The sequence below is a fragment of the Phragmites australis genome, chromosome 19 (assembly GCF_958298935.1).
Source record: "Phragmites australis chromosome 19, lpPhrAust1.1, whole genome shotgun sequence".
NCBI classification, from domain to species: Eukaryota; Viridiplantae; Streptophyta; class Magnoliopsida; order Poales; family Poaceae; genus Phragmites; species Phragmites australis.
In genome coordinates this window covers 22,317,912-22,330,837 of record NC_084939.1, presented here as the reverse complement: position 1 = coordinate 22,330,837, position 12,926 = coordinate 22,317,912, and the positions used below count along the sequence as shown (strand labels likewise).

At 42.4% G+C, this 12,926-nt stretch overlaps 1 protein-coding gene across 4 annotated transcripts; it reads right to left on the bottom strand.

Annotated features, from left to right (window-relative positions):
- Window positions 1–1,330: 1,330 nt before the first annotated feature.
- On the bottom strand, window positions 1,331–4,779 carry LOC133899930 (ABC transporter G family member 38-like). 4 transcript variants are annotated; one of them, XR_009906463.1, is made up of 4 exons: window positions 3,560–4,779; window positions 3,344–3,404; window positions 2,894–3,183; window positions 1,331–1,666 (listed from the first exon to the last, which is right to left on the bottom strand). XR_009906463.1 is itself a non-coding variant. In XM_062340972.1 (4 exons), exons 1-2 carry the CDS (start codon window positions 4,448–4,450, stop codon window positions 3,738–3,740), a joined length of 651 nt encoding a protein of 216 aa, XP_062196956.1. In that variant the 5' UTR covers window positions 4,451–4,779; the 3' UTR covers window positions 2,399–3,183; window positions 3,344–3,404; window positions 3,588–3,737. The 4 variants fall into 4 exon arrangements, 3 of the variants coding, with proteins under 3 accessions (XP_062196956.1, XP_062196957.1, XP_062196955.1); XM_062340972.1 differs by lacking the exon at window positions 1,331–1,666 and having other exon boundaries at window positions 2,399–3,183; window positions 3,588–3,869; window positions 3,932–4,779; XM_062340973.1 differs by lacking the exon at window positions 1,331–1,666 and having other exon boundaries at window positions 2,471–3,183; window positions 3,560–3,869; window positions 3,955–4,779.
- Between the last annotated feature and the right edge of the window lie 8,147 nt (window positions 4,780–12,926).

Below are 12,926 nucleotides of genomic sequence, written 5' to 3'. Positions count from 1 at the left end.
CTAGCTCGAATAGTATTGATTTTTTATTCCACATTCCTTTTTGTTCATCATCATTGGAGGATTGTTTTCGCTTGCTAAGGAGAACATTGATATTCTTAACCTTATTGTAGACATCTTTCCCGCTAAAATGCCTTGGAGGTAACACTTTCTCCATTGTGCCATCGAACTGTTTGTCCATGTTTCGGTACGGGTGCTTCCTGGGAAAGAAATGTCGATGCCGCATATACACTATTTTCATTGAGTTGTTCAACCTCAAACTGCATGTGTCATCTAAGAAATGGGGGCAAACTTCACCTTTTCTTTTGCTTTGATCTGACAAGTTACGAAGTGCTGATAGATCATTGATGGTGATAAACAACATGGCATGCAATGTAAAGTACTCTTGCTTGTACTGATCCCAAACCTCGACGCTTTCCGACCAGAGTTTCTTAAGATCATCGACTAAAAGCCTGAGGTACACATCGATATCGTTGCCAAATTGTTTCGATCATGATATCAATATCGACAACATAATGTATTTTTGCTTTTTACGAAGCCAAGGTGGAAGGTTGTAGATCGACAATACAACAGGCCAGGTGCTATGTGAGGTACTCATGTTGCCGAATGGATTTATGTCATATGTTCTCATAGCAAACCTAATATTTCTCAAAGCTCCAGCGAACCAACCAAATGTGGAATCAATGGTTTGCCACTGAGCGGAATCCGTCGGGTGCCGTATCATTGCATCGTTCTTACGACCCTCCTTATGCCAACACACCAATTGGACCTCCAATCTGTTGGAAAACAATCGCTTTAGACGGGGAATTACAGAAAAATACCACACTACCTTCCTAGGAGGCCCGTTACTTTTCTTGCCTCCATCCCCGTCACCACTGTTATTTCTACGCTTATATCGATGGGTTCCACAAACGAAGCATTGTTCCAGCTCTGCATACTCTCCACGAAATAAGATACAATTCTATCTACATGCATGTATTTTTTCTATTTTTAGTCCGAAAGGATAAATTATCTTCTTCGCGTCATAGACGCCCTTGGGCACCAAGTTCTCCTCTGGTAGCATGTCCCTTAGCAGATCCAGCAGTGCTTTGAAATTCTTGTCAGTCTAACCATGGGTTGCCTTCAGATGTAGAAACTTTAGGTCTTCAAATAACCGCATGTACTTCTTCTTACGGTTAGAATAAAGGGGAGCCTTGGAATCTCACACAAATTCATGCAATTTAGCAAACTCATTATTATTATACTCGTCGTGCCACTCAATATCCTGCACCATCTAGTCCACATTTTCCACAAAATCTATGAGATCATTGTCATTAAAACCTAATATGTCATCGTTCCTGAGATCATAATCCATATCACCGGGTGTAAGTCCTTGATCCACATTGTCGACATGGAGGCCCCGATCCATCTCTCATTTGTTAAGGCATTCTTCACCATGTTTGTTCGAACATGTATAATTCTCTTTAAATCCACACATGACCAAGTGTGTATGGACATTGTCTGGTTTTGGGAGCTTTTTATCATTCCTGCAATCGCGATAAGGACAATACATTGCCGTTTTACCCTGATCTTTCATATCCGCCAACGCAGCACTCATGAAATACTTCACCCCACTCAGATACTCCGGACAAGTCCAGGTCTCAAGGTACATCCAACTTCTGTCCGTCATCTACAATGTAAAACATTCATTGTTCATTAACAATTACCTTAATTACGTGATTAAGCATACGATTAAAAATTCCATACAATTACATTAGATTTGTGGCATCTCACGGTAGATCAGGTAAACCTAGTATCAAATCTAACATAAATACAACTCACTTGTACTAAGATTTTGGATAAACATACAAAATGGTTGATTGCAACTCAAAGCACAAAAATCTACCAAATAGGGGTTAGAGGAGGAGGAAAGGGGGAGATGCAAATCTTCAAAGACCTAGCAACAATTCAAACTTCAAATCAATAAGATATTAGAGAGTCTCTAGTGGAATCAAAAAAATCGCCAGAAGTTGGCACCAAGACCTAGCTCTGTAACTGCTGGGCTCGCAGTAGCTGACCATCTCTAATAACAGAACTGAGTCATAAGTGATGGATGATGTTACGACCCGTCACTGATGACTGGCCTAGGGAAATCTTTCACTAATGCCGGATGATAAGTGACGGGTCGTAATACGACCCGTCATTTATAATTGATGCAGGGAGACCTATCACTAATGTGTTATACATTAGTGACGGGTGTAGTTATGATCTATTACTAATATCATCAGTGACGGATAACTTTACGACGAGTTGTATAAGAAGATCCGGCCGTCACTAAATTATGTCTTATTTACCTGTTTTTGAGGTTGTGCATGTGCCCTTTTCTCTGTATCTTCTATCTCGCTGTCTACAAGGAGCAAATGGTCCTGGTCAGTGGTCGTGGCTCTAGCTAACACTTCTGCCGCAGGAGATAGAGACTGCTGTTAATGTTTCGCTTAGATGATCCTGTGCGCCATTCCTCCTTCCATAGCTAGCCATGCCATTTGTTACAATTGCCGTTTGTGGTGTTGACCATCTCCAGCAGCTACCCTAAATTTTCATCCTCAAAAATACTATTACAGCATCCCCTATCACTATTACAGCTTCCCTAATTTCAGCCATCTCCAGCAGCTACTCTATATCTCATCCACTATCTTCTCTCCCTTATATTAAATTGATTTTTTCTCAACCGCCATAACCGCCACCCTAGCAATTTTTTTTGACATGTTGCCGTTGCAACGGCTATTAAATGGTACGGTATAAATTAGTATCACAGAAATTATTTATTCGGAATAATTTTTTTTTGCGCAATATATTGCTGCATTAAATATATGAGCGCTAATGTGTGTGTCGTCTCCACAAGATGCAAATGCATTACCTCGTCAAAAGCTTCAAAAATATCGATACTTGGTTGATGGATAGTGCAGACAACGGTTCTTCCAGTATTGACAGTGTTCCTCACAGTTCTCATAACAATTGCAGCAGCCCTTGCATCAAGACCTGAAGTTGGTTCATCCATGAAGATGATCGAGGGGTTTGCCACAAGCTCTACAGCGATTGTTAATCTCTTCTTTGTTCTGTCGAGAGCCCGTTCACACCAGGGAGACCCACAATAACATCCTTGAGACCGTTAAGCTCAACCAGTTCTATAACTTCATCCACGAATATCTACACAGATGTAAGCCCACTTTAATCGACCTAATTCACCTAAAAAAACCTATTCACAAACATCCCCCAGCAAACACTGCAGTGAGTTAAATACAATACACACCTCACTATCTTCAGATATCAGTTGACCATTGATACTGTGAGTAGAACAAGAACGTACCTTCTTTTCTTGATAGGTTATGAGATAGGTTATCAGCGGTTACTCCTTGGCTCTTCATCTCCTGACATATTCACATATTGCAAATAAGATTACTGGTTATGAGATAACCACCGCAATGCACAAAAAATGTGTCCTAATTCCTAACATAACATATCATGTTTGCGAAGATTTGCATCAGCATAATCAAGAGCTTATGTAGAAAATATGTTAACTCACATAGTCACATTAAAAAGTCTCTGCACACCTGGACTGTTTTAAAAACATAGACAAACGAGTTTCTCTTCATGAGAATCCATTCCTTGGACCATGAGGTCTTGAGAAGCTCCAAAGTAGAAACAGATTGCTCGGAGAAGACCAGAGCAGATTTGTGGATTTTTCTCTTGTTGAAAGGAACTTAAAGCTGTTTTTTGAGGCTCTTCCCCATATGAAATTTCTTCAATTTTGCAACAAAGTCAGGGATTGATACATAGTGATATGGTTTTTCGCTCTGTATCCAGTACTGCTCCTGAACTTTCTTTGATGTAACCTGTTCCAAAACAGCATCCATCAGCATCCAACCGAGGAGTTTAATGTGACGAAATGACGAACCTCCTGCAGCAAATCAGCGGCACCTTTCCTCTCCGGGCACCGGAAACCACACCTCTCGAAGAACTCGAGCAAGTACTCCCGGGGTCCCTGGTAGACGATTTGCCCCTCGGACAGCAGCATGACGTCGTCGAAGAGCTCAAAGACCTCCGGCGTGGGCTGGAGCAGCGACACCACGACGGTGGCCTCGCCCCTGTGGACGATCTGCTGGATGCACTTGATGATCTGGAAGGTGGTGGAGCTGTCGAGGCCCGTTGAGATCTCGTCCATGAACAGCACCTTGGTCGGGCCGACCAGCATCTCCCCTGAAATCAAACACGGCTGTAGCGACGGAGGGAGTGCGACCGGGAGCACAGCAGGATCGAGGGGGGAGGAAGGGGAGGCGCGGCGCGCGGATATGTGGTGAGGCGCTTCTTCCGGCCGCCGGAGATGCCGCGCATCAGCTCGTTGCCGACGATGACGTCCGCGCACATGTCCAGCCCGAGGATCTGCACCCACCAACACCATCACAACCGCGGGCATCGCCGAATGCGTCGCGATTTTGCGAGGGAAGAGGGGAACGCGACGCGAGCCCAGAGAAGCGCCTTGTCTGCAGCTGCAACCCGATGGTGCTCGCTTCCGCCGGACTCCGAAGCCGCCCGACTCGCCGCCGCACGGGCTCGCCAGCTCTACTTCCGCTGCTCCGCGGGAAACAACCGACGCTTCTCCACTCCGCTCGCGCACAGGGATGAGGACGCCGCATCGCGCTGCAACTTTGCCGACGCCGCGCACCTCTCCGCATCCCTGTTCCACTCGATACCGAGTCTGTTGGAGTAGCTTGCGGCCGACTTCTGCTGTAAATTAGGTGCTACAGTTCTTTGCGGCGCGGAAACGGACTCTGTTGGAGTTAGCCTTAGTAAGTATAAAGCTGGGCTCACATTTCAATAACTGATTCTTTAATTCTTTTAGAAAAAAGTCCAACTTTGATCCCTTATCTCTTGCCGTAGTTTAAAAATGATCTCTCATCTCTAATATCATCAATACTTGGTCCCTCATTTGACGACAATGTGTACACTCGGTCTCTTGGCTAAGTTGAGGGCGGTTTTACATACAGTTGTGCTGAGTAAGATCCTAGGTGGCGCGGCTGGCCTCTCTCGTTATGTGGTAACTGCTCTTACAACGTATGTGCTTGTGTGGTAACTGCTCTTACAACAACATAACTGTACGTGAAACCGCTCTCAACTTAGCCAAAGGACCGAGTGTATACGGTATTATGAGATGAGAGATCAAGTATGGATGGTATTGAAGATGAGAGACTATTTTTAAACCGCGGCAAGAGATAAGGAACCAAAGTTAGACTTTTTCTATTCTTTTACAGTGCAAGAATCCGAGTGTCTCTCATATTTCATACGTGCTTCTTCTTGAAAACATGGGTAATTTTTTAAAATATACTCCCTCTAATAAAAAATACATGATATTTTTTTATTTTTTTATAGTCTTCAATATGCAATTTTAACTATTATTTTCTATTAAAACATAGTTATAATATCTAATAAAAATATAATATTATAAAAATATTTTTCAAGACAAATCTACATGTGTAATTTTTATAATTCAAAACTAAATATTTGGAAATCTATTGACAGTTAAAATTTTAAAAGAATCTTGATTAAAACGATAAGTATTTATGGTAGGAGAGAGTATGAGTAAGAATAAGTTGTTACGTGGTGCTCAAGACTTACTGAAAACGGTGAACCAGCTGCTATCTGCTCAGCGCCGAGCACAACCCCCTCCAGCAGTCAAATGATGATGCTTCCAAGTGCTCCTCAGACTGAAGACGATCAGACACCATCAAAAGAGGGAGATGAAGAATGATCGGGAAGCTCCACTGCCCCATCTTCACTAGCTGATGTGAACACTATTCTGTTGTGTGGCCAAACTTTGGAGAAGATCGCCCATTTTAAATCTAGCTGTTAATTTTGCTTATTTTGCGTTTCTCCTGGTACTGTTAAGTCTGTAGCCTTTTGGGTGCTGCTACTGTCATCGCTCATTCCTAAGTTGGGTTGTTTTACTCTACCTTTTATTTCTATCTTTCTGACTATGTCTAAGTGGCTGTAAGACTTAAACTGTTCCGTTATCAAGTAATGGAAAAGGAGTTTTCCGTTGTCGAAAAAAGAATCCGAGTGTCTGAAATGATTGTGCGAGAAGCGATAATCCCTTGCACTATTTTGAGTTTGCATCTAAGGAACTTGCGGTCAGCTTTGCCCTATATTTTCTCTCATCGTTAATTTTTTTTATCACCGTTATTTTGGTTCTCTACTGGATACCTCTGTTTCATTCTTGATTATAACATGCATGCTACTGTTGTACCTCACAATAACCTATCTAATCCGTTGCCGCGCATAAGGAGTATCTATCATCACACACACGTGGCCCTCAGATGATTTAAGACTTTTAAGATCATTTTTAACGGTTTTTCTTCGTGAATCCCGTCACCATTGTGAAAAGATTCTCGTTCTTTTCAGCGCTTTAACGGTTTCCTTTCACGGTTTCTTTCACGAAAGGACTCTCTCTCCCATTCCCTCCACCCTGGGATTCTCTCACTACGTGAAAAAGGGACAAAAGAGACATAATTTAGTAACGAGTCATTAAACTACCCATCACTTATGTCGCCTCGGGTGAGGACTGGGTATATACCCGTCACATATTATAGGTAATAAATGACGGGTCAAAATATTACAAGTCAGCTATGACATAAGTGACGGGTAATGACTAAACTCGTCACCTATCACCTAGTCATAAGTGATAGGTCTTCCCGCACCAGTCATAAGTGACGGGTCATATTACGACCCGTCACTTATGACTTGGCATAAGTGATGGGTATCCCTGGACCAATTATAAGTGACGGGTCATAACATTACCCGTCACTTATTAATTCTCATAAGTGATGGGTCATAGGTAATGTTATCACCTGTTACTTATTACATATATACGTATAAGAGCTGGTTAGCCACTGTGCGGGACGAACAGTTACTCAACAGTGCCGCCCGCACTGTTCTGGTGGTTTTCTCCAGTTTCACGAGAGACTCTCTAATATCTTGTTGATTTGAAGTTTGAATTGTTGCTAGGTCTTTGAAGGTTTGCATCTTCCCCTTTCCTCTTCTCCTCTAATCCTTATTTGCTAGATTTGTTGTGCTTTGAGTTGTAATCGACCGTTTTGCATAGTTATCCAAAATCTTAGTACAAGTGAGTTGTATTTATGTTAGATTTGGTACTAGATTTGCCCAATCTACCGCGAGATGCCACAAATTTAGTGTAATTGTATAGAATTTTTAATCGTAGGCTTAATCACGAAACTAAGTTAATTGTTAATGAAGAATGAATATTTTTACATTAATTGTAGATGACGGATAGAAGTTGGATGTACCTTGAGACTCAGACTTGTCCGGAGTACCTAAGCGGGGTGAAGCATTTCATGAGTGCTGCCTTGACGGATATGAAAGATTGTGGTAAAATGATAATGTATTGTCCATGACGCAATTGCAGGAATGATAAGAAGTTCCCGAAACCAGACAATGTCCATGCACACTTGGTCATGCGTAGATTTAAAGAGAATTATATATGTTGGAACAAACATGGCGAGGAATGCCTTAACAAGGGAGAGATGGAACGGGGTCTCCATGCCGACAGTGTGGATCAAGGACTTACACCCGGTGAAATGGATCATGATCTCAGGGACGAGGACATGTTAGGGTTCAATGATAATGATGTCGAGAATTTTGTGGAGAATGTGGACCAGATGGTGCGGGATGTCGAGCGGCACACCGAGTATAACAATGGTGAGTTTGCTAAATTCCAGGAATTTGTGCGGGATTCCAAGACGCCCCTTTATCCCAACTGTAAGGAGAAGTACACACAGATATTTGAGAATCTAAAGCCTCTACAACTGAAGGCAACCCATAGTTGGACTAACAAGAGTTTTGAAGCATTGCTGGATTTGCTAAGGGACATGCTACCGGAGGGGAACTTGGTGCCCGAGGGCGTCTACGACGTGAAGAAGATAATTTGTCCTTTAGGACTGGAAATAGAAAAAGTACATGCATGTAAGGAGGATTGTATCTTGTTTCATGGAGAGTATGCAGAGCTGGATCAATACCCCGTTTGTGGAACCTATCGATATAAGCGTAGAAATGACAGTGGTGACGGGGACGGAGGCAAGAAAAGTAAAGGTGGTCCTAGGAAGGTGGTGTGGTATTTTCTTGTAATTCCCTGTCTGAAGCGTCTGTTTGCTCCAACAGAAAGGAGGCCCAATTGGTGCGTTGGCATAAGGAAGGTCGTAAGAATGACGCAATGATACGGCACCCGGCGAATTCCACTCAGTGGCAAATTGTTGGCTCCACATTTAGTTGGTTCGTTGAAGAATTGAGAAATATTATGTTTGCTTTGAGCACAGATGACATGAATCCATTTGGTAACATGAGTACCTCACATAGCACCTGACATGTTGTATTGTCGATCTACAACCTTCCACCCTGGCTTTGTAACAAGCGGAAATACATTATGTTATCGATCTTGATATCAGGACTGAAATAACCTGGCAATGATATCGATGTTTACCTCAGTCCTTTAGTCGATGATCTTAAGAAACTCTAGTCGGAAGACGTAGAGGTTTGGGATCAATACAAGCAAGAGTACTTTACCTTGCACGTCATGTTGTTCGTCACCATCAATGATCTACCATCACTTCGTAACTTGTTAGGTTAGAGCAAAAGAAAAGGTGAAGCTTGCCCACATTTCTTAGATGACACATGCAGTTTGAGGTTGAACAACTCAAAGAAAATAGTATACATACGACATCGACGTTTCCTTCCCAGGAAGCACCCGTATCGAAACATGGACAAGCAATTCGATGGCACAAGGGAGAAAGCGTTACCTCTGAGGCATTTCAGCGGGGAAGATGTCTACAATCAGGTTAAGAATATCAATGTTATCCTTAGCAAGTGAAAAAAATCCTCCAAAGTTGATGAACAGTTAGGAATGTGGAACAAGAAATTAATACTATTCGAGCTAGAGTATTAGAAAAAATTAGATGTTTGCCACTCTATCGAAAACATGCATGTAAAGAAGAATATCTGCGAGAGTCTGATCGGTACATTGCTCCAAATGAAGGGAAAAGGAAAGGATCATGAGAACGCATGAGTTGACCTTGAAGAAATGGGTTTAAGGCCGGAGCTCCATGCACATGATACGGACAAAGGAAAACACCTACCCCCAACAGCTATCACTCTCTCCAAGAAGGAGAAAAAAGAATTCTATGAGTTCTTGTACAGTGTGAAAGTTCCCTCCGGTTACTCATCCAACATCGCAAGACTTGTTTCGGTGAAAGAGATGAAAATGAATTTTCCATGATGAAGTCCCATGATTGTCATGTGATGATGACGTTACTGCTTGCGGTAGATATTAGGAACATCCTCCCAATAAAGGTTCGAGAGGCTATCCTGAACCTGTGCTTTTTCTTCAATGCAATTGATTAAAAGGTGCTTGATCCAGACTCGCTGAAGGAGCTAGAAAGAAGACACTTTGAGACTCTAAGTCTTCTTGAGGTGTATTTTCCACCATCCTTTTTTGATATCATGGTATATCTCACTGCTCACCTTGTGAAAGAGATACACTACCTTGGCCCCGTGTTCCTACATCACATGTTTTCGTATGAGAGATATATGGGTGTTCTCAAGTCGTACGTAAGGAATCGAGCCTTTCCTGAGGGATGCATCGTGCAGGGTTACACGAAGAGGAGACATTGGAGTGGTCGGTTAATTACACCCAAATAACACAATTAGTGCGCCTAAGTCTCACCATGAGGGGAGGCTCGCAGGTGTGGGGGTTCTGGGGAAGATGACAATAACTCCTGATCTGAAGGCATATGACCAAGCTTATTTCCTCATGCTACAACAAATGAGCAAAGTGTGCCCATATGTCGATGAGCATAAGCAGATGCTACTTGAAGAGAATCCGGGGCAGACTGAAGCTTGGGTTGCGAGGCAACATATGCGAAGGTTCACGACTTGGCTCCGAGATCGAATTAGACAATCGAGTACTCCTACAAGTACTCTGATAAAAAAACTAGCATCGGGCCCTATATACACAATTATGACATATCAAGGGTACGATATAAACGGACACACATTTTACATGGTTGCCCAAGATGAGAAGAGCATATACCAGAACTTTGGTGTCCGTATAGATGCTTATGACAATTACATGCGTAGGGGCACATACTACAATCAAATAGAAGAGATCTGGGAGCTGAACTACTTGGGATTCAAGGTAGCCCTGTTTCGGTGTCATTGGGTACATGGGGCAAAGGGCGTCACTAATGACAATTATGGATTCACTAGCGTCGATCTCAAACATGTCAGATACAAGTCTGAACTCTTCGTACTCGCTAAAGATGTTCGCCAAGTCTTTTATGTGACTGACACAACAAAGAAGAAACGCCATGTGGTTCTCGCTGGGAAAAGATGCATTGTCGGAGTTGAAAACGTCATTGATGAGGAGGAGTTCAATCAATTCGATGAAATCCCACCTTTTGCTACTGCAATCGTGCCACACCTTTCGCTGACTGAGAAAACCCCATACCTGCGCTCCGACCATAACGAAGGGATCCATGTCAAGAAAGCACGAAAATGGCGAATTTGAATTTGAGTGTCAAATTTGTAATATTAATGTCCAATTTCAATTTTTGGTTTAAAGTTATTTGAATTTGTAATATAAATGTTAAATTTGCAAGAAAGTTATAGGTGACGGGTGATACTATTAACCCATCACTTATTATAAGTCATAGGTGACGGGCGATACTCTTCACCCGTCACCTATGACAAGTGATAAGTGACGGGTGATCCTCCTCACCTTTCACTTATGACTTGTAATAAGTGACGGGTCAATATCATAGGTGACGGGTCAATATCATAGGTGACAGGTGATGGTTTTCACCCATCACCTATAACCGTTTAACTATATATAGGCTGCCTCCCCATTTCTTTTGTTCTAGCCCTAACTCCCGAGTCGCGCCTCCAGCCTTCTCGTCTCTGAGCCCGTCGCCCCCGAGCCCGTCACCGCCCACGACGCCCTCTCCGCCACCGGATCCTCGGTCCATTATCGCCGCCGCATCGTCGCTCGTCCCTTGGTGAGTAATCCTACCTTGCTTCTTTTGTTGGTGAGTAATTCTAGCTTGTGGGTCGACACGACGCCGGCGGGGCGGCGGTCGCGGGGCTCGGTCTGGTGGTTGTGATCGTGTGGAGAGTGTGAGATTTAGAACATTTCGGAAGAAGTGACATATCTAAGCGAACTCACATGATCAGATATTCCTATCCCTATTAAACATTTCGGAAGCAACATGTCTAGATTCCATGTCACATGCTTAATAAATACATCTCATCGATCTCTGTATCGTTTAAACTCTAATTAAATTACTTCGTCCAAACCAGCTGCTAATCTGCATCAAAATGATTAACTAATCTTGTGCCATAATACTCATCTACATGGGACAAGGTTTAGATTTCTGTTGCACCAACACTGTACTTCACACCATTCTATCTGCTGACATTGTGCAGATGATAAGTTGATAACTAATATGCAAGGGCACGATCATGTTCTCATCTTGTTTGTTGTGGAAGACCCATTTGATGCCAATCACGTTTTGATTGGGTCTTTCTACCAATGACCATACTTCATTTCTCTTGAAGTTGTTGAGCTCTTCTTGCATGGCCATCACCCAATCCGGATCTCCAAGTGCATCATCTACCTTCAAATGTTCCAAAGAGGAGACAAAAGAGTAATATTCAAAAAAAATTGCAAATCTAGAACGAGTAGTTACCCCCTTTTGAATGTCACCAAGGATATTATCAACCGGGTTCTCTTTGGATGGTTTGATAAACTCTTGGATGTGGCACTTAGGATTGGGGTTGAATTTCCTTCACTTCATCATCATCATCAAGAAATTTATTGGAGTCATCTTGATCTTGATCTCGACCTTGATCTTGATCTTGATCTTGAGTCGATGTAGGTGGCTCCGCTTGAGTTGATGAAGATGGGTGAATTTGATCATTATTGGCCATTTGTAGTTCTTGGGGCTCTTGAGGATTAATTTCACCTATTGTCATCTTCTTTATCACCTCACTTGGAATTTCTTCATCTCCTAAAATATTAGGATCAACTTGCTCCACTTGGGAGCCGTTAGATTCATCAAATGTCACGTCACGCGTAATTTCAACACAACCGGTGGTTTTGTTGAAAACATGGTAGGCGTAGGCATTTGAACCATAACCAAGCAAGAAACCTTCATCTACTTTAGGAGCAAATTTAGAACTTCTTACATTCTTATTTAGGATAAAGCATTTACTACCAAAACTCTAAAGTATGAAACAGTAGGCTTGTTACCGGTTAGAAGCTCATAAGCGGTCTTCTTTAAGATCTTGTGGAGATACAACCAGTTGATGGCATGGCATGCGGTGTTAACGGCCTCCGCCCAAAATTGATCCGAAATCTTGTATTCATCAAGCATTGTCCTTGCCGACTCTATGAGAGTCCTATTCTTTTTCTCGATAACCCCATTTTGTTGAGGGGAGTAGGGTGCCGAGAACTCATGCTTGATCCCTTCTTCATCAAGGAATTCTTCAACTTGTGTATTTTTGAATTCGCCTCAATTGTCACTTCTCACCCTCTTGATCTTCACATCAAATTCATTTTGAGCTCTTCTCATGAATTTCTTGAATATAGCTTGTGTTTCACTTTTGTCATGCAAAAACAATACCCAAGTGAAACGAGAATAGTCATCAACAATAACCAAATCATATTTGTTACCACCAATGCTTATGTAGGCTATTGGTCCAAATAAATCCATGTGAAGGAGTTCCAACAGCCTTGTGGTCTTCATCACATTCTTGGCGGGGTGAGGACCTCTAACTTGCTTTCCCGCTTGACATGCACTACAAATTCTATCTTTCTCAAAAGAAATATT

Bases quoted from the DNA above. Each gene is read 5' to 3' on its own strand.
- LOC133899930 (XM_062340972.1), bottom strand. From the start codon at position 4,450: ATGCCCGCGGTTGTGATGGTGTTGGTGGGTGCAGATCCTCGGGCTGGA. The intron at 3,870-3,931 runs GTTCGTCATTTC...GTTTTGGAACAG, and splicing joins CCGCTGATTTGCTGCAGGAG to GTTACATCAAAGAAAGTTCA.